General features: G+C 41.4%; 1 protein-coding gene across 1 annotated transcript; it reads right to left on the bottom strand.

Annotated features, from left to right (window-relative positions):
* Window positions 1-13,509: 13,509 nt before the first annotated feature.
* On the bottom strand, window positions 13,510-21,143 carry LOC144694244 (extracellular calcium-sensing receptor-like). The gene is made up of 5 exons (XM_078564588.1): window positions 20,886-21,143; window positions 18,636-19,469; window positions 18,193-18,420; window positions 14,506-14,629; window positions 13,510-14,417 (listed from the first exon to the last, which is right to left on the bottom strand). The coding sequence occupies exons 1-5, from the start codon at window positions 21,141-21,143 to the stop codon at window positions 13,510-13,512; spliced, it is 2,352 nt and encodes a 783-aa protein (XP_078420714.1).
* Window positions 21,144-22,207: the final 1,064 nt, after the last annotated feature.

The raw sequence follows: 22,207 nt of genomic DNA, 5'->3' as shown, positions 1-22,207 counted from the left end.
GGTCTGTATCAAGCGAAAGTGTGAGAAGTGAAAGCTGTGGAACAAATAAACAAAACATGATACGGATATTCAAATCATAATTCATTCGCTTATTGTATAACATAGCTAAAATGCATTGTTTTTGATATTCCATAACAAAGAGGAAGTATATTCAGTCAGTAACCACCACCAGATTTTTGTTCTCTTTCCAATCAGAGGTACAATAAGAAACCGCATTCAAAGGAGGAGTAAAATTCTAGTAGCTTGGTGGTAAACGAATTCCTGCACAAACTATTTGCAACTAACTATATGTAGATATACACATAAATGATGTCTATAGATTGGGATCGTTATCAGTTGCATTACAGTAAAAATATAATTGAATGGCCTTGACGCTCCTTCAATTAATATTCTCCAATTATTCAGGTTAAGCAAATTAGACGAGTGATGATATTCAATTGTAATACATGTTGACGCAACTAATAAATACGATTAATGCCCAGCTAATTTCCAAATATCTTTGCACAGTTCAAAATTCCATTTTTCCACACTGAAGGCAAAAGGCAACGCCCAGATTCTGCACTAAGAATAACGCCGAGTCTCTCTGAGCCTAAAATTATTGTGGGATTAATCACAAAGGGACTTCCAGTGCCTACAAGTGGGTAGTCCAGCATAAAACTCGAGAAGTGCTATAGAATAATTACACCAGAAGGCCTGACATTCAAATGTGTTAAGGACGTGGTGCCCTGATACTTACCAACTGAATCAAATCAAAAATGGTTAGGCTCATCTATTCAATATAAATGAATTCTTATCAGGATGATAAGTCTCAGTTACTGTGTAAAATGTGTCTGGCATTGAAAATATCTTTAACAAATGTGGAGCTACATTCCTTCAGATTTAAATTATAGCCGGGGGTTCTTAAAAACAAAATTGCATTTATTCAAACAAAAATGTACTTTTTCTTTCTGTCCCTTTCATCTCCCTCTTAATGCAATCTGTTTGCTTCCCTTTAACTCTTTCCATGGTTATACAAAATAAATATTCTAACTTACACCTACTGATTAAGACCCTGCGTCTCAATGGGAACATTCAATCTGATCAATTGCAGAGATTCGCAGTCGTATTTCCTAGTCACACATTCTCAGTAGAGGGCGCCATCTGAAATGGGTCTCCAATTACCGTAGATTGACGTGTAAAAGTCCACAGAATGTTTGTGGGCATCTGTAAACTTCACAAACAGCTGTTCGCTGTGTAGACTGTAGATGAAACTGTAACTTGCGTGAGAATAAAGACATTTTCTATCCTCCGATCTAGCTAAATTTGCATTTTCTGACAGGCAAAACCGAAAGAGAAGAAAGTGACGCAATTATCAATGCAAAGTTGTAGACATCTTTGCACCACCAGCATTTGATTTTAGTTCCATTGTAACTCAATGGCTTAGCTGCCGCTACTACACCTCGTCGTCTAACGTGAAAAGAACATTAAGTAATTCTAGCCAGTGACAATAAGGACACTGAGATTCAGAGCGTTAGTGTTTAGCTTTCATAGGAACTGTATCCCAAATATATTTACAAATCGTTCTTTTGATTAGATTTGAAGATAAACACGTTAAATAGTTTAAATGCTTTCAATAATATCAAGGCTGCCACACAAATAACGTTGGTGTTCACGACGTATGAGATATTGATTTAACGTCCCCTCGAGGCACAACATTTATCTTTAGAAATTTATAACAATTGAAACTCTCAACAAACAAATAATATGGTGAAGATTAATTGTTCATTTTCCGTCGATACACAATGTTAAATGCAATAAATAAAGGATAGCCATTCTGTGGAAGCGATTCGCCGATTCAAAACATCTGAAAATAACAGGACGAAGGTAAAACTAGTGAAATCCGCCAGATGGTACTTAGTTCTCAAATCCAGGAGATTACACTTCGGATTTCTCAAAGAAAGAAATTAGAGTGGTCTATTGTCGTTTTGTACAATAATTGAAGGCGTCGTTGCCCACCTGGGCAATTAGACTTACCTTTCGCAATCCCTGTCTGTCGGAGTATTGGTAAATGAAAGGACGTCCTGATTCGAATCTAAATGCATTGTAAATATTCCACCCACGATGATATCACCATCCTCAGATAAACTGGGTAAATTATCTTTTGCTCGACGGTTACAGAGCATTCCATGTGTTTCCCTCTTCAGAACAGCAGCTACTAAAAGGAAAACCAAAAACAGAGTCATTGCTTTATTGCAAGGAACCTGTCACTAGGTTATAAGGCAAACGAAAGAGCTGGGATTTATATAGCGTCTTTCATGACCTGAGGACATCCCAAAGCGCCTTACAGCAAATGAATTACCTCACTGAGGTAATGTAGGAAGCATATTAACGTTGTGCGGTCTACCGATATGTGTGGAGTGGTTAGTCAATTCTACAGAGAGAATTCACTTCTAATAAAAAAATAAGCAAACTTTTAAAGCCAACAGAGAGTTAACGTTGTCCGATTGAAAAACAGCATTGCCCAGAGAATGTAAAAAAGTTTAATGCTGCTGATGATCATCACCAGATATGACTTTTAGATATTTAGAGAGTATCGCAGAACCCGTGTTATCTCGAGGTAAATAATTTAAACTAATTTAAAATTGAATATAAATTAAAATCAAAGTTAAGGAATATAGTTCAGCAATTGTGAGGTCGAAAATCAATTAAATTCAACTTTGCTTCTGACAAGAAGCCACATGTTCTTTTACAGAAGGCGAGAACCTAAGGCCTGGCACCTGGAGGGTATGCGTATGATCGTATTTACCTAACCTGCAATTTAGATCTAATCTCAATGTATAAAACACACACAAATACACACACGTCTCTCTTTTCGGCACTAGTTCTGATCAGCAGAAATTTTCTCCAAGAAAATATCAGGGAGACCAAAGCCATTGTTCTTGGTCCCTGCCCAAACTCTGTTCCATAGCCACAGATTCCATCCCTCTCCTTGTCAACTGTCCCAGCTTAACCAGATCGTTAACAACATGGTGTTACATTGGACGTAAAAATGAGCTTCCTTGTCATCACTAAGGCCGTTTATTTCCACCTCAGTGACAGAGCTGCACACCAGCATTGCCTCAGTTCAGCTGCTGCTGAAACATTTATCTATGCCTTTGATAATTCTAGACTTGACTATTCTAAAGCACTTCTGGCTGGTCTCCCACGTTCTAGCCTCTGTAAATTTGAGGCCTTATAAAACTCGGTACATGTTCTAATTCTGGTTGCCCACCAACCCACTCTCGCTGACCTACATTGGCTACGAGTAAAGAAATTTCTCGATTTTAAAATTCTCATCCTTCTTTTCTAATCCCTCCATGGTCTTTCTCTGTAATCTCTTCCATCTCTAAAACACTCCGATTTCTTCACTTCTCCAGTTCTGTACTCTTGACCAATGCAAATTTTATTTGCTACACTTAGGCCGTAAGCTTGGAATGCTCTCCCGTTGCAACTCTTTCATTCTACACCTCTGCCCGTCTTTAAGATGCTCCTTAAAACCTACATCTTTGGCGGCACGAGTGGTGTCCATTACTAACAGGAAGTTGCCATCAAGCCAAAAAGACGTTCTGCCCGTCAAACAAATAAGTAATGTGATAGGTTATGACCACAGCTGGTGTTAATTGCTGCACAAACCATATCCCAGCGGGTAGCTTACGGGCCACAACTTTTTTTTTGTATTCTGATGATGAGAAGAAGATTTACCAATCTCAGCAGTAAGATATCCAGTAACACTTTTGGAATTTAAAAAAAAGCAAAAGTTTTATTCCAAAAAAGGAAAAAAAAGCTTATGCACACAAGATTACAGTTATGGGTTTAAAGATAGTCTTGCAAACATTGCCTCAAAGCACTCTGCTTGGTCAAGCCCACAAGTAAACACCTCCCAGGCAACACTCCCTTCAACGTCAACACCCCTTTGTCCTTTTGTCTATGGCATCTTTGGCAATCTCTTCTTTGCCTCCACCTATCACTGGCCCTCTATCCAGCTCTACCTGTCCCACCCCCCTCAAACAGCTTATATTTCACCTCATTTCTATTTTTCTTTAGTTCTGATGAAGAGTCATAGTGACTCGAAACGTTAACTGTTCCTCTCCGCAGGTGCTGTCAGACCTGCTGAGTTTTTCCAGCTATTTTTGTTTTTGTTTAAAATTATAACACAGACTGGCACACAGAGTGTAACACATATTTGGTCTCACAGCAACAGCACCAGAACGTCTGCATATGCAGAAATATGTGTGTGTGTATACAATGTACATATGCATACAGAGATAGACACATTACATTCCTTCTGTTATCATCAAGTCCTGTAGTGGGATTTAGGCCCACAGTTTCTAGCCCAGAAATAAAGACGCTGCCATTGCGCCACAAGACATTCATTTGTCGCTTTGTTTACTCTTCAGCATTCCACTGGTAATTCGAGTTGAACACGCCAAGATTTATATCGAGGAATGAAAATAGAAACGCTTAACAACAATTAAATGTTCTTGTGTAAATTAATTGTTCCCTTTACGTCGATGTACAATGTTAAATTGAAGTCTAAGCTTGCGCATCGATTTAAAGGGCAGAATAAAAGGATGATTATTCTCCAGAAGTGAATCTCGGATTCAAAACATCTGAAAATAATGATGTTACGGTACAAAGATAAATCCATTTACACATTCCAGTAGCCAATATTTCGGATTTGTGAAACAGTTAAAAGTAGATTTTTCTTTGACGTTTGCGCAGTATTTGAAGGGACAATTGTCCACGGTAGCAACAATTGCCTTACGTTTCGCAATCTGCGTCCAACTAAGTGTTTTGTAAATATTCCGCCCAGGATGATATCCCGTCCTCAGATAAATTAGGCAAATTATCTTTCCTCGAGGCTACAGACTATTTCATGTGTTTCCCGCGTAGGCGCATCAGCAAGCAGCAGACAATCAGAAACAGGGTCATTGCTTACCATACACGGAACCTGGCACTTGTAAGGAATAAGGAAGAACTTGGATTTATGATCTGAGTGCATTTCATGACCTGAGGGCATCCCAGAGCGATTTCCAATCAATGAATAACAATAGCAGTGTAGCCAGTGCTGGAATGTTTCCAATTTATATTTGGCTCCATCCACTGGTGTGGCTCCGTCATAACTACTGGCTGGTCAGTTCTACAGACAATAGAATTCAAGTCTAATAAAAAAAGCAGACTTTCAAATCGAAGCAGAGAGCGAATATTTTCCAATGAACCTACCACCCCAGAGAATGTGAATAAACGTTTTGATGTTGCTAATGATCATCACTAGCAATGGCTTTGATATACTTACAGAATAGCATCGCAATCGAGACGTTGAAGATTATCTAAACTAAAACCTAGCATTGAGCAAAGCCATATTTATTTTCAGATATGACATGAAATTGAGCTTATGAAGCTTTGAAGCATTCAAAGGGAAGCATAATGGGCATACGAGGGAGAGGGAATAGAAGGATAAGTTGGTGAAGTTAGGTGTGGTGGGTGGCAGGAGACTTTTATGGAGAACAACTACTGGCAGGGCCTTTAGGGCCCAATATCCTATTTCTCTGTGGCAAATACGTTGCAGTACTTTACCATCTAAGACCTAAATATTCTCTGCAATCTTTATGAATGGATCTTTTGAAAGATCTCCTTCGGTTGGCGGACTCTGTGAAGAGGAAGCCGGGTATGAAGAAGAGTGGTCAGGGTAACTCTAGGAATCAGTTGTGAATATTGATTGGCTGCCACCCATGGAAATGGAGACCAGGAAGTCGAGGAAGGGAAGAGACAGAGATGGTCCATGCGAAGGCAACTGAAGGAAGAAATGGGAAGCGAAGTTGATGAAATTTTCCAGTAAAGGACGAATATTTTGCTGTTATGGTTAAACTGAGTTCAATGAATGTAAATTTAAGGAATCTACAATATGCAGTCAGATAAGGCATTAAAACATCCCACCTAGTTGAGGATGTTCACTCGCAGGCTGGATCACAGCTGAATCTTGACGGTAAATTAAACCTTCATGCCTGGATGCAAATGAATGATAACCACAAACCTGCACTTTTTTACTGTCACCCACATAACTCCTCCCACCGCCTGTCTCCTCCCCTAGAACCCCACGCCCCTCGGCATCTTTCATTGTCATCAATGGATTTAAGATTGAGTTGGATGCAAAATAAACTTGTCGGGTTTACGCTGGTCCGTGAACGTTCAATTAACCCCACCTTCTCCACCAACCAGATTCGTGACTGTGCACCACATCTTGCCTGTTGACCATCGAAGATCCTGCCCTCCCCATCGAAAATCATAATGAATGGAATGACAATGTCGGCGCACAAGTGTCCAATCAGAAAGCTGGTATCTAATCCTTAAATGCGGTTCCATTTAAACGTTGTGTCTCTATCTAGTCTGATTTCCCAAAACTATTCAACCAACATCACAACATGCTCTCGTCAGCGTTCGAGTTATGCTAAGTAGCTCATATCAACTGCCAGCACATGACCTTGTTACAACACCTTTCCTAGTACGTCATTTCTTGAACCCCGTCCGCTTTGGTGTAGAAAGAAGCAAAGAAATCCCTGGTGGCCATTTATCGGAAGCACAATCTTCTTTAATTCTGCAAGCATTAATGTAAACTGCAATGGAGTTCCTGCTGGCCATATTTGTTCATCAACGGCTTTACACTCTATAGCATTCTACAGTAGCACATAAGATTATTAGAGTGATGTAGCAGGGTGGCTATGTTACCGGACTAATTTCTAGAGACCAGGACAAATGATCCAAAACTGGACCTTGATCTTCCGCGAGGCGGTAATCATAATCGGATTTCCACCTGGTTCAGAATTTTACACACCCTGACACTGCTCCTCATTTCTTGCCAGGTCTCTCAAGCCTGGCTTCCTCAGAAGTGAGAGCGCTTGTCCATTAGAGAGCTCCATCGCATTGCTGTAGCATCGAAGGGAAGACTGGGCATGTATCTTTTTGATGGTATTAGTTGCTGTAGCGCTAGTTTAAATGTCCAGAGTGAATGTTAGTGAATGGGGGAATTGATGAATGTATGGAGGAGTGGATAGGGTGGTGGTTGGATAGGTAGGCTGGGTGAGGTAAGTGGTTAGGGTGGATAGGGTAAATAGGTAAACGGGTAGGAGGGAAGGTGGGCCATGCATTTGAATCTCACAATGACAGTTGGGGACCTTTATTTAAATTAATTAAAGAAAATATGGGGGGAAATGCTAATATCAGTAATAGTGGCCATGAAGCGACCAGATCTGTTCATTCATGTCCCTTGAGGGATAGAAATCTGCCATCATTGCGGTGTCTGGCTTATATGCAGCTCGAGATGCACAGCAACGTAGTTCACTCTGAATTGCCGTTTGAAGTTACCTAGCAAACCACTACTTTGTGATCAAGACGATTTCTCAAGGACAAGAGCGAATGGGCAGCAAATACCAGTGATGTACCCATCGTGCGAATAAATGGAAAAAATGTGCGAACGTTTCTGATGTATCTTTTTACCTTTCAGATCATAGGAACTTTAGTGATGAATATCCCGAGTGCCATTGCTGCAGGAATTGACAGCGCTTCGCACGCTAGGCCTGCTCAGGGGCCGCTGGCACTGTGAAGGTTCCTATTAAAATTCTCGCATTGCTGTAAGTTAATGATATTGTCATAGATCAGGCTTACAGCACTTACAGACTATTGAGAGGATTTGGATTTTATACAGGCCACCCTTACAACTATATCCACTTAGCAATAAAAGAAAACATTTCATCCGGTAACATACCATTTTTACAGCTTTCATTTCACGTTCTATTTGTCTATCACTTGATATGCACCATCCTTGAATTTGTCATATCGATTACAGTGTCAGGGTTCAATTAGCATGGATTTCGATGCTGCGAAGAGGATCGCGATTGGAGCGGTGCATCACGGGATAACACAAGCTTGGCCAAATGCTGGTTTAAGATTTAAAAGTGTTTGACATATAAAAAAAAACACCAGAGTGGATATAATAAGGAATGAGACATTTGCGTCAAGCCAAGCAGTTGGTAAATGAACTAGGGGTCAGGCCACGATAAGCTAAGTGATATGACCTTCAGGACCAGGCTAAGATATACAGTTACTGGACAATGTAGCAGATCGTTAGAATAGAAAAGGCAAAGTTTGGGATTAACTAAACTATGGGAATTGTTTGTGTTAAAAGTCAGGTCATTTTGCAAATTCATCTTTAATTGTGGCCGTACCAAACTAGATGTGCGCGATAAGAACAATGTGAGTTCGTGGTAAAGTATCACGAGGATGGTATACATGATGGAAACTGTACATCTTTGAATAGTAGTTTGAAGGTGCTACCCCTGTATGCTTACTTGTACTGAATAAACTGCCGCTTGATAGAGCTAACTCTGTGTCGAGTGTCTTTAGATACTCTGCATCAACTGGAGCTGCACACAGGGCCTCCACTTCTGACAGAGGAATCGGTAGCTTGGACGCACCAGGCGGGTGAGTACCTTCACCAGCATAGTTAAGGTGTAAGACCAGTGATCATATGATACAGTCATGGAGACTCGAACCTGAGAGGCGGCTGAAAGGTAAAGAAGCAGGAGCTGCACAGTTAGCCCCAAGCCACCAGCAGGCAGCTCAGAACCATCCCTAGGCGATGAGCCACTTGGAGCCGCACCAGAAGACAGACAGCTCAGAGCCACCAGAGCGCAGGCCAGAGGTGAGGTACCATTAGCCGTGAGCCGCCAGTCGGCAGGTAAGAACTGTCCCTATCTGACAGGCTACATAGAGCCACAGCAGACGACAGGCAGGTTAGAATTATCGGAGCAGAGGCCAGAGGTGAGATGCCATATAACCATAGCCAGACTAGACGAGAATGTGTGGGGATCGAAAGGGTCGATGACCAAATTTATAACAGATGAACATGAGAAACTAATGCAGAAGATGAGAAAGAAATCCAGAAAACCCACCCCCACCACCACGCCCCGGAGAAGCAGAAGAGTTTGTGCGATGCCCAGAACAAGAGTAAAGAAGAAAAAGGCATGATTGTAGTTATCAGTAGCTAATTAGGGCTCAGGGAATTCGTAAAACGAGTGTTACAGTTTGTCTTTTTAATTTTAAACAGGCTCGTTTTGCAGCTGTAGGTATTCTTTTTCTTTACTTAGAAGTTAAAGATAATGGTTAGATTAAGTTAAGTTGGAAATACCCCACAATGCGTTTTGCTGAATGTGAAAATGAAGGAGAGAAATTGTGTGTGTCAGCTGTCAGCATATTTGTAATTCTCATGTCTGTCTGCTTTTCTTTGTATGTTTGCAAGACAGTGTCCACAGGTTTGTCACTGACTTTAAAGGTTGATTAACCCTTTGTGGTCTGGTTTGGCAAGTTGTTTTCAGTTGTTGGTTATAAGGCTGAAGCAACAATCTTTAGTCAGAAGTGCCGAGTGGATGACCCATCTCGGATTTCTCCGGAGGTCCCCAGCATCACCAATGCCAGTTTTCAGCCAATTCGATTCATTCCACGTGATATCAAGAAACAGCTGAAAGCACTGGGCACTGCAAAGGCTATGGATCCTGACAATATTTCAGTACTGAAGGCCTGTGGTCCAGAACATGCTGCCAGGAGGGCCAAGCTGATCCAGTACAGCTACAACACTGGCAATTACCCGGCTATGTGGAAAATTGCCCAGGTATGTCTTCTGCACAAAAAACAGGACAAACGCAATCCAGCCAATTACCGCCCCATCAGTCTGCTCTCTATCATCAGTAAAGTAGTGGAAGGGGTCATCAAAAGTGCTATCAAGTGGCACTTGCTTAGCAATAACCTGTTCACAGATGCCCTGTTTGAGTTCTGCCAGGGACACTCATCTCCTGACCGCGTTAGAGCCTTGGTTCAAACTAGGACAATTGAGCTGAACTCCCGAGGTGAGGTGAGAATGACTGCCCTTGACATCAAGGCAGCACTTGGCATAGTGTGGCATCAAGGAGCCCTAGCAAAACTGGAGTCAATGAGAATAAGGGGGAAACTCTCCGCTGGTTGGAGTCATACCTAGCACAAAGGAAGATAGTTGTGGTTGCTGGAGGTCAGTCATCTCAGCTCCAGGACATCGCTGCAGGAGTTCCTCAGGGTAGTGTCCTTAGCTCAACCATCTTGAGCTCCTTCATCAATGGCCTTCCTTCCAGCTTAAGGTCAGAACTGGGGATGGTCGCTGATGATTGCACAATATTCAGCTCCATTCACAACTCCTCAAATACTGAAGCAGCCTATGACCGACTACAGCAAGACCTGAACTATAGCTATAGAAATATAGAAACATAGAAACATGGAAACTAGGTGAAGGAATAGGTCATTTGGCCCTTCGAACCAGCCTCTCCATTCAATATGATCATGGCTGACCCTCTATCTCAGCACCACATTCCCGCTTTCTCTGCAAACCCCTGATGAACCTAATTCCAAATATTTATCAATTTATTTCTTGAATATATTCAGTGGCCCGCCCTCCACAGCCTTCTGTGATCGTGAATCCCTGAGGTTGACCACCCTCTGAGTGAAGCAATATTTCCTCATCCCAGTCCTAAATGGCCTGCCCCGTATCCTGAGACTGTGGATCCTGGTTCTAGACTTCCCAACCAGGGGAAACATCCTCCCTGCGTCCAGTTTGTCTAGCCCTGTTAGAATTTTATGTTTCCATCAGGTCCTCTCTCATTATTCTAAACTCTAGTGAATGCAAGTCCAGTTGAACCAATCCCTTCTCATACGACAGTCCTGCCACCCCTGGTATCAGCCTAGTGAACCTTCGCTGCACTCGTTTCATGGCAAGTATGTCCTCTCTTAGACAGGGAGACCAAAGCTGCATGCAGTACTCCAGGTGTGGTCTCACCAAGGCCCTGTATATCTGTATTAAGACATCTCTACTTCTGAACTCAAATCCTCTTGCAGTGAAGGCCAACATGCCATATGCCTTCCTAATTGCTTGTTGCACCTGCCTGTTTACTTTCGTTGACTGGTGTACAAGCACACTCAAATCCCTTTGTGCATCCACATTTCCCAATACATCAATATTTAAATACTACTCTGTCTTTCTGTTTTTCACACTGACGCATATAACTTCACATTTATCCACATTATACTGCATCTGCCATGTGTTTGCCACACACAACTTGTCTAAATCGCCCAGGAGCCTTCTTGCATCCTCCTCACAACTCACAAACCCACCCAGTTTTGTATCGTCAGCAAATGTGCAAATATTGCATTTGGTTCCCGCATCCAATATATCCTCATCTATATATATCACAAATAGCTGGGGCCCAAGCACTGATCCCTGTCATACACCACTAGCCACCGCATGCCGCTCGGAAAAAAACCCATTTGTTCCCACTCTCTGTTTTCAGTCTATCAGCCAATTCTCAATCCATGCCAATAGATTACCGCCAACACCATATGCTTTAATTTTTCCCATTATCCTCTTATGTGGGACCTTATCAAAAGCCTTCTTGAAATCCAAATACACCACATCCACTGGTTCTCCCTAATGCAGTAGATTAGTTAAGCATGCTTTCCCTTTCATAAACCCATGCTGACTTTGTCTAATTCCGTTAATGCTTTCTAAGTGTTCTGTTACAACGTCTCTTATAATAGACTCCAGTATTTTCCCCTCTACTGATATGAGGCTAACCAGGCTTGGGCTGAAAGCCACAAGTGACATTTGCAGCACACAAGTGCCAGGCAATGGCCATCTCCAACAAGAGAGTATCCAACCATTGCCCCTTGATGTTCAATGGTATTGCCATCACTAAATCCACCACTATCAACATCCGCGGAGTTACCATTGACCAGATACTGAACTGGACGAGCCATATCAATACTGTGGCTACAAGAGTAGGCCAGTAGGTAGTCCTGCGACGACTGACTCACCCCATGACTCCCCAAAGCCTGCCCACCGTCTACAAGACACGACTGTGATGGAACACTCCCCATGTGCCTGGATGAGTGCATATCCCACAATACACAAGAAGCTTGACACCGCCCAGGGCAAAGCAGCCCGCTTGATTGGCACCACATCCACAAACACTCACTCCCTCCACCACCGACGCACAGTAGCAGCAGTGTGTACCATCTACAAGATGCACTGCAGGAATTCACCAAGGCTCCTTTGACAGCACTTTCCAAACCCAAGACCAGTACCATCTAGAAGGACGAGCGCAGCACACACATGGGAACACCACCACCTGAAAATTCCCCTCCAAGTCACACACCATCTTGACTTGAAAATATATCGCCATTCCTTCACTGTCGCTGGTTCAAAATGCTGAAACTCCCTTCTTAACAGCACTGTGGGAACACCAACACCAAATGGACTGCAGCGTTTAAAAAAGGCAGCTGCCACCATCTTCTCAAGGGCAACCAGGTTTGGGCAATAAATGCCGCCTCAGCCAGCAAAGCCCACATCCCGTGAATGAATAAAAGAAAAAAAATAAGATTGTGTTCCCGGTTCGACATGCCCCACAAAGCCGTCGTGGTTCCTTAGCATGTAGCCGACTGAAGCACTTTATTATTATAAATAGCTCGATTAGATCATCACAGCCGTCTAAGCTAAATTGCATACATCCCAGGTTTATGAAAATTGACATCACACTTTAACACTTGAAATCCCCGTATAATTCTGGAGATTTTGCACTGCATCCCCTCCAATACATCGTCGTGCCGCGAGATGCACAAAACTGCAGACCATACTCTAGATGTGGCCTAACCAAGGTCCTATACAACTGAAGCAAATAAATCGTTCCATTTTGTATCCCAACCCCCTTGAGATAAAGGCCAATATTCATTGGCATTCCTAATATGTTTTGCGATATATGCTTGTCGTATTTTGTGGATCTCCTTACGCGACTCCATTTTCTCCTCCGGAGTTTTTAGCTTTACGACGGTAACAAAATATTCTAATTTATTTTTCATTAGCAAACAGAATCTGAATAACTGGATTAAAATTAGTTTAGAATTGATTTGCCAAATGTTTATAACCACGAGGGAGAAAGCGAAAAAAAAACATTGTGATTGTCAATGACAATCTACGGAGAAGGCGAAAATAGATTAATGAGCTAGATCCTTACTAAGCTCCTCGATTTACATAAATGAAGGGGCATTTTATCTTCAAACATTCCTATATCTAAATTAGCTGATCAATTAGAAAATTGCTCTTTATACAGAGTTAAACTAAAATCGGTATTAGCTAGCGAAGAGTATCAGCTTGCTGTAGGCGCACAGCTTGCAAGTGGAATATTTTAGTCTTATACAGGTACTATCATCCACCTATACATGATCGGGTTTTTTACGCATGAGCAACACAATGCAGTCTGCATAATTGAGAATAGATTTAATGACAATATTGGATCCTGTACTTTCATTTCTTGCACATTTTACATCGAAAGTGAATGCAAGCTACATTAATTAAGCAAGAATTATGTACATTGTTGTAACAGATGGGACATAATACACGAAAAATTGCTAAACATTCAGTTATTGTGAAGTCACTTTGCCCATCATATTTTTCTTTGTGTTATCCTGCGGTTTCAGTAAGATAATGTAACATTTAGGAGCAAAAATACAGACAAGCAAACCAAAGCTTGATGCCCAGATAGCAAATACTTCTACAGCCACAGTGTACTTTCCAGGAGAGCTTACATACGCTGGGATAAAAGTTATCCAAACAGCACAGAAGATCAGCATACTGAAAGTTATATACTTGGCATCATTGAAATTATCTGGAAGTTTTCGAGCAAGGAAAGCAAGCACGAAACATATAGTGGACAGAAGACCAATATAGCTCGACACAAAATAAAAAGCCTTTAAAGAACCCACATCACATTCCAAAATAATTATGTCTCTGTAATAGGCCATGTTTTTCAGTGGATAGGGAGGTGATACAGCTAGCCAGATAGTGCAAACTAAAGCTTGAAGAAATGTAAGGACGAACACTCCTAACCTCTGTTGCATAGGCCCAAACCAGTTCATCAAGTTGTTATTGGGAAGAGTTGCTTTAAAAGCTATCACAACAAGAATGGTTTTCCCCAAAATACAGGAAATACAGAGAACAAATACAATGCCAAATACAGTCCGGCGCAACATGCAAGACCATCCAGTTGGTTTCCCAATAAAGGTAAGTGAGCACAGGAAGCACAGCATTAGTGCGAAGAGAAGGAGGAAACTTAGCTCGGAATTGTTAGCTCTAACGATAGGAGTTTCTCGATACTGGAAGAATATAGCAGCTGTAGCCAGTGTAACAGCAACTCCCACTAAAGCAAGTGTGACTAACACAAATCCCAGGATCTCACCAAAGGAAAGAAATTCAATTTTCTTTAGAACACATCGATCTTTTTGTTGATTGGACCAGTATTCCAAAGGACACTTCGTACAATCTGTGGAACCTGAAAGAATAAAAGATTCAATTTTTTAACGTGAAAAGTGCTTGTTGCCACAGAGACACGAGGTATATGATAACATAGCTGTGTGTACCTGTGGTGTTGCTAATCTCACCATCAGCACATTCTGCACAGTCGAAGCAACATATAGGCTGTGTTTTTCTGTTCACCTTTCTTGTTCCAGGAGGACAAGGTTCTGTGCAAATTGCTTGTGGAATCTAAAGCAAAAGAAAGCATGTTTACTTCTACCGCCTCTTAGGATCAAAGAACAATTCTGTACAGAAGGAGCACTCGGTGCATCGACAATGCGCCGGCTTTTTGACAGGCTATTCCTGCTCCTCTACTTTTCTCTTAGGCTTCTAATTCTTTCCTTTGAAGTGCCGGGGCAATTCCTTTCTGGAAAAGTTACTGTTGAATCTGCTTACGCCATCCATTCAGGCAGTGCCATTCTGATCACAACAACCCGCTGTCTGCATTTTCCCGTCATGTCGCCCCTTTGACAAATCACCTTACCTCTAAACAAGAGTCACACACGGACTCGAAACGTTAACACTTTTTCCCTCTCCACAGATGCTGCCAAACCTGCTGAGTTTTTTTTTTCCAGCATGTTCTGTTTTTATTTCAAATTTCAAGCATCCGCTGCATTTTGCTTTTATATCACCTTTACTTTGCGTCAGTTTGTAAGCGGCACTTGAAGGTGTCGCTCCACAAACCCTTCATGAAGTTGATAACTCCTGTCAAATGTCCCTTTTTTCCTACTCTAAGAAGGAAGCACAGCTTTTTCCAATTTCTCCAAAATAACTGACGTCCCTCATTCATGGCTTAATTCTGATAAATCTCTTCTGCACCCTCGTAAAACACTCAACATTCTTCCTATAGAGCGATGTCAAGACCTGAACACCATATATTTTATGATTCCAGAAAGTAAGAATTGTTTACAGATATTTGTTTCTGAGTGTTTAAGAAGACGTGATTTTTTCAATGTTTCTGCTTCATTAGGATTTGTGTCAGAGTAGCGCAAACTTAAACTAATATTTGTCAGTTTCCATATAGATACTGTAGAAGAAAGATGCATTTAAATACATTCAGGAGTTTACTTCACCGGGAATTTAGAATTTTATCGTTTTCTGAAGAGGCATTGCTGGCCTAACTGCAGACAATGTTCTTTTCCCTGTTAGGACTTCAGTGTTGCTGCGAAGGGTAATTTTAAGTTGCACCGTTCTTACAAACTGCGAAATCGACAGGGTAAATGTTCATATTAAGGATGAGAGTAGTAACAGGAAAAGAAAAACGGACGTGGTTTTCTGTTGAATTATAAAATTATCACGGTTTGTTACCTTTCCATAATTTCTAATACTCCAGTAATGAGAGATTGCTGGCAAGAAATAATGATCCATTTGTTTCGGAGAAGAAGAGACTGGGACCTATAAGGATAGTTTGAAATTATTGAGTTCAATGCTATCTTGGAGATAGCTTGTAGTACGTGGGGAGAGGGAGGTTTGAAAGTGGAGGTTTAGACCTATTGGTATAATTTGCTTCTCCCTTCAAATTCAACGGAATTGCAGATTTTTTTCTCAAGCTAACTCTGGTAGTTAACGGCTCATAACTCTGAATATTTAATTGTTAAGTCTATTGTATGCGGCTCATAATTATTACGACTGGTCCAGTCAGATCCATTCTAGCATTGGTGGGAAGAAATAACAACAGCAGCATGTTTTCATGGCTCCTTTTACATAGGGTTCCATAAAATGCACAGCACAACGGTCCATAACGCAGGATCCTACGCCCATCCCCTCTCATTAAAATGTTCTATTCGTTTATTCGTAGTGTGTTTACCTTGCTTTCCCTTTAATGCATCCCAGCCATTGAATTCTATCCCCGCTTGCCTTTTGCATACGGTAAGCCCTCTTTGGGTAGATTAATTGGTGTACCCACAGCTGGAACCATCCCACTTTTTTTTATTCGTTCGTGGGATGCGGGCGTCGCTGGCTAGGCCCATCCCTAGTTGCACTTGTTCAGAGGACATTTTTAAGAGTCAACCGACAACATTGCGTCTGGACCTGGAGCCAGGCCTTAGGAACAGCAGATTTCTTTCCCTAAAGGACATTAGTGAACCCAGATTTTTTTTTTACGACAATCGGCAATGTCCTTCAGACTTTTGTTTGCGTCATTAGACTTTTAAATTGGATTCAAATTTCACCATCTGCCATGGTGGAGCATTGCCCTGTGTCTCTGGAATATTTAGTACTACTAGTCAGTGATAATACCACTATGCCAAGTGGTACCACCTCCCGCTATCAAGCTCAATCATAATGTTAAAAACTTCTATCTGGACACACATGATCCTTTTATTTTCTATAGAAAAGAGCTGCACCCTGTTCAAAATTGCCTGCTACCTATCTCAGTATTGGTTCTTGAGCATGTTCAAGAACCAAAAAAAGGATCAATTGAGGAACCCATGGATAGATTTCGGAAACACCCGTGTTTCGGCAAGAAGATTAGCAATGAATGAAAATGCACTCCGACAGTTAATTGGGGGTGGGGGTTGGGGGTTTGGGGGGTGGTGGGGGAGGGGTGGGAATAGGGAAAAAAAGGGAGAAGGCTGCTTTCTGAAATGGCCTCGAAAGCCGTTCATTTACAGCAAACCAGGAAAACTAAGGATGGACAATAATCGAGTCTTGTCAGTGATATCCATATTCAAAGAATTAATAAAGCACGCACATGCAGATGTTTTCAATGTTGTGGGTCTAAAGATTACATTATTACCATGCTTTCTAAATGAGCATCGTAAAGAACATATTGACTACAATGTATATTAATGACTTAGATGAGGGAAATTAATTTACTATCACCAAGTTTGCTGATGACACAAAAATAGGTGGGAAGGCAAGTGGTGAGGAGTCTACAGAGGGATGCAAACAGGTTAAATGAGTGGGCAAAAACGTGGCAGATGGAATATGATGTAATAAAATGTGAGGTTATGCACTTTGGCATGAAGAATTGAGGAGTTGAATGACACTTAAATAGAGAAAGACTGCAGAAAGTTGCAGCACAGAAGGATTTGGGGATCCTCGTGCATGAATCCCAAAAAGCTAGCATTAAAGTTCAGCAGGTAATAAGGCAAATGGAACATTGGCCTTTATTTCAAAGGGAATGGAATATAAAAATAGGGACGTCTTGCTAAAACTATACAAGGTGCTAGTTAGGCCACACCTAGAATACTGTGAACAGTTTTGGTCCCTTCATCTAAAGAAAGATATAGTGGCATTGGAGGCAGTCCAGAGAAGCGTCACTAGGTTGATCCCGGGTATGGAGGGATTTTCTTATGAAGAGAGATTGAGTAGGTTGGGCCTGTACTCATTGGCGTTTAGAAGAATGAGAGGCGACTTTATTGAAACATATAAGATTCATAGGGTGCTTGACAGGGTTGATGCTGAGAGGTTATTTCCCCTTGTGGGTAAGTCTAGGACCAGGGGGCATAATCTCAGAGTGAGGGGTCACCCATTCAAAACAGATGTGGAGGAATTTCTTCTCTCAGAGGGTTGTTCATCTATGGATTTTTTTTTACTGGGGAGGGCTGCAGAGACTGGGTTGTTAAGTATATTCAAGGCTGGGATAGACAGATGTTTAATCAGTAATGGAATCAAGGGTTATGGGGAAAAGGCAGGGAAGTGAAGTTGAGGATTATCAGATCAGCCATGATCTCATTGAATGGCGGAGCAGACTCTATGGTCCGAATGGCCTACTTATGCTCCTACATCTTATGATCTAATGGTCCTACTTGATTGCCACCGCCGCTCCATACGATATCCCCGATTTCCAGGACAAGTTCTTGCCCTAAAGGAGCTGTACCATCATAATATCCAACGTTTACAATTTCAACTGTACCCTTCGAAGTCATTTGCAAATTTATCAATTCATATGTTGGGACGGGATCACCGTTTTCATCAAAATACACGATCTTCCCAATGCGATCTGTGAAATTTACTGAGTGTAGGTAATGGACCAGCTAGAAAAGAATAATGCAAGCCGTGTAAGTCTTTAACTGTAACGTGGATAAGGCGTATGTGGACATATGCATTCAAGTTCATTTACATTCAATTAAAACCGAAATGCTGGAAATGCAACCAGTGACAATTCAAAAAATTATGATATTTGTCCACATTGTAGATGGGTTCTATCTAAGAATGATTACGTTAAAATAATATGTGCACATTTTCCTACCTGCCAGGGCTGAAAATTCGAAATATGAGCACACGTATTATTCATAAAGGGACCGTTGCCTTCTTCACAAGAAAGCATATCGTCTAGTGCATGTGCGACAGCATAGACAGCTTTGTACACGTGGTAGGAACTTCCGTCCATTATCGCTGGAAGATACGCATTTTCTATTTCTTCCAACCGTTCCTTCCCTGTGCATTGCCGCATCTGAAAGGTCGAAGTGGTTTGTTCTGTCTCATTCTCGGTCCCCAAAGAGCACATAAATGCAGTTTCCCAGAATTCTTTCATGAAAATATTCTCAGGAAACAGAGAAGGATGAATTTTCAGAAGATAATCTCTGAGTCCGGGTATTTCTGTCCTGCGGGCTGTCACGCCAATTGTCCCAGCCAGGAATCTTGCTCTTTCTTCCGGTGGAACTAAATCTTCAGTAACCCATCCTTCACTTCCAATCCACTGAATCCCGGTTACGTTTTGACGCAAAAATTCCTTAAGTAAAATTTTCATCTCTCGAGGATGCAGGAAGCCGACCAAGACCGATGTAGTCGCTTGTTTGATCACCCGCACTATTTTGCTGATTTTCTCTGCAGGATCCGTCCGGTAAAACACTTCAGAGTACGCAATGCAAACACCAAATTTTTGGGCCTCCTCGACAAATGCTCTCATTCCAAAATTCCCGTAATCCGTGTTGCTTCTAATTGTCCCAACCCAGTTCCAGCCGAATTTTTTCACGAGTTCAGCGAGAAGCTTGGACTGATACTCGTCACTTGGTATTGTTCGAAAAAACGTGGGGTATTCTTGTTTATCGCTGAGGCAGGAGCAAGTAGAGAAGTAACTAATCTGTACCGAAAAAGTGTGAACGTATGAAAACGTGCGTTCAGTGTACTTTGGATAACCTATACCTAATTAACATGATTTTTGGCAAGCTTTTCAGTGCGAAGCATTTGACATTGGTGCATAATCACCATTCTGGCAGTTAACATTGACCAGAAACTGAACTGTACCAGCCACATAAATACTGTCTACAAGAGCAGGTCAGAGGCTGGGAATGCTGTGGACAGTAACTCATCTCCTGACTCCCCAAATCCTGTACACCATCTACAAGGCACAAGTTAGGAGTGTGATGGTATACTCCCCACTTGCCTGGATGAGTGCAGCTCCCACAACACTCAAGAGACTTGACATCGTCCAGGGCAAATCAACCGACTGGATTGGCACCCCATCCACTACCTTACCCATCCACCCCCTCCACCACTGATGCACAGTAGCAGCAGTGTGTACCATCTACAAGATGCACTGCAACAACTCACCAAGGATCCTTCAACAACGCCTTAGAAACTGCGACCTCAAATATCTAGAAGGACAGGGCAGCAGATGCTTGGCAATGCCACCACGTGCAAGTTCCCCTCCAAGCCACTTACCATCCTGCCTTAGAAATCTATCGCCGTTCTTTCACTTGTCGCTGGATCAAAATCCTGGAACTCCCTTCCTAAGGCACTGTGGGTGTGCCTACACTACATGGACTGCAGCGGTGCAAGAAGGCAGCTCACCACCACCTTCTCAAGAGCAATTAGGGAAGGACAGTAATTACTGGCCTAGCCAGCGATGCCTACGTCTCGTTAAAGATTAAAAAAACAGAAAATGCTGGGAAATCTCAGCAAGCCTGGCACCATCTGTGGAGAGAGGAAACAGAATTAACATTTCGAGTCTGTATGACACTGAAAAAGTCATAGTCAGAGACATACGGACTCGAAACGTTACTCTATTTCTCACTCCGCACATGATGCCAAAGTTGCTGAGTTTTCTCGACATTTTCTGCTTTTATTTCGAATTTCCAGCATCTGCAGTATTTTCCTTTTATTACAATTATAATATTAAACGTGCAAAATGTAATTGGGATTAATAGAACAACTTTCAAATTTTTGTTTAAAAATTGGCGATTGTTGTTTTCATTGGTGATTACTCTGTTCGCATTGGAGCTACGTTCCGCTGGATTTCAACCAGGCGAATTTTCTAATGGCACCTTACGTTTATTCTGATGCTTATTCCGATTTTACGGTCTCTGCACATTCTGGCCCGAGCCATTGTGCGCCTACATGAAATACTCAGGCTCGACGCGGCATTCTAACGGGAGTTTTTTTTTTCATGCTGCTGTCTGTGTGACTGGCCTTCATTGGCGTCAGCACACCGATAAACTAACCGAAAACACTTAAATACAAGTTCAATGTAAATGCAGTCAAATATTTGACATGTTACCATGGGAATTCCGAAGAAACCAACTGCCCTTGCAGCTGCAATGGAGGACGTTGACATATCACAGCCAATAATGGCTGCGACTTCGGAGGAACCTTTACATTGGGGGTAATCAATTTGTTCTTGTTCTCCATTGACCAAAGTGAGCGCTGCTTTTGACGCAATAGCGGAGGACGAGCAGTCATCGTAGATTTTATATCCCAGTGTGAAATTCTGAAGCAGAGTTTTGCTCTGATTTATTTCTTCAATAGCAAATATCATGGTCTGTATCAAGCGAAAGTGTGAGATGTGAAAGCTGTGGAACAAATAAACAAAACACGATACGGAAAATGAAATCATAATTCATTCGCTTATTGTATAATATGGCTATAACGCATTTTTGATATTCCATAACAAAGAGAAAGTATATTCAGTCAGTAACCACCACCAGATTTTTTTTCTCTTTCTAATCGTAGGTACAATAAGAAACCGCATTCAAAGGAGGATTAAATTTCCAGTAGTTTGGCGATACATGAATTCCTGCACAAGCTATTTGCAACTAAATATATGTAGATATACACATATATAATGTCTATAGATTGGAATCTTTACCAGTAGCATTACAGTAAAAATATAGTTGAATGGTCTTGACTCTTCTTCAATTAATATTCTCCAAGGTTTCTACTTCGTTATTCAGGTTAAGCAAATTAGACGAATGATGATATTCAATTGTAATACATGTTGACACAACAAAAAAATCTGATTAATGCCCAGCTAATTTCCAAATATCTTTGCACACCTTTAAATCCCACTTTTCCACACTGAAGACAAAAGGTAACGCCCAGATTCTGCACTAAGAATAACGCCTAGGTTCTCGGAACCTAAAATTATTATGGGATAAATCAGAAAGCAACTTCCAGTGCCTACACGTGGGTAGTCCGGCATAAAAGTCAAGAAGTGTTGTCCTAGTTTCTCTGTCCTCCGAGTAGAATTGCTATAAAATAATTGCACCAGAAGTCTTGACATTCAAATGTGTTAAGGGCGTGATGCCCTGATACTTACCATCTAAATCAAATCAGAAATGGTTAGGGTCGTCTATACAATATAAATGAATTCTTTTCAGGATGATAAGTCTCAGTTACTGCGTTAAATGTATCTGGCACTGAAAAGTACTTTTTACAAATGTGAAGCTACATTCCTTCAGATTTAAATTATTGCTGGGGATTTTTGAAAACAAAATTACACTTATTCAAACAAAAATGTACTTTTTCTTTCTGTCACTTTCTTCTCTCTCAATGCAATCTGTTTCCTTCCCTTTAATTCTTTCTATGATTTTACAAAATAAA

This window comes from Cetorhinus maximus, chromosome 19 (genome assembly GCF_964194155.1).
Source record: "Cetorhinus maximus chromosome 19, sCetMax3.hap1.1, whole genome shotgun sequence".
In the NCBI taxonomy this organism is placed as follows: Eukaryota; Metazoa; Chordata; class Chondrichthyes; order Lamniformes; family Cetorhinidae; genus Cetorhinus; species Cetorhinus maximus.
Note: the sequence above shows the minus strand (reverse complement) of the source record. Positions and strands in the feature narration are given on the sequence as shown.

Excerpts from the sequence above, each read along its gene's own strand:
- LOC144694244 (XM_078564588.1), bottom strand. The coding sequence starts at position 21,143 with ATGATATTTGCTATTGAAGAAATAAATCAGAGCAAAACTCTGCTTCAG. Across the intron at positions 19,470-20,885 it reads GTTTCTTCGGAATTCCCATG|ATTAGTTACTTCTCTACTTG; the intron begins GTAACATGTCAA and ends TTTTCGGTACAG. Across the intron at positions 14,418-14,505 it reads TGAGATTAGCAACACCACAG|GTTCCACAGATTGTACGAAG; the intron begins GTACACACAGCT and ends TTATTCTTTCAG.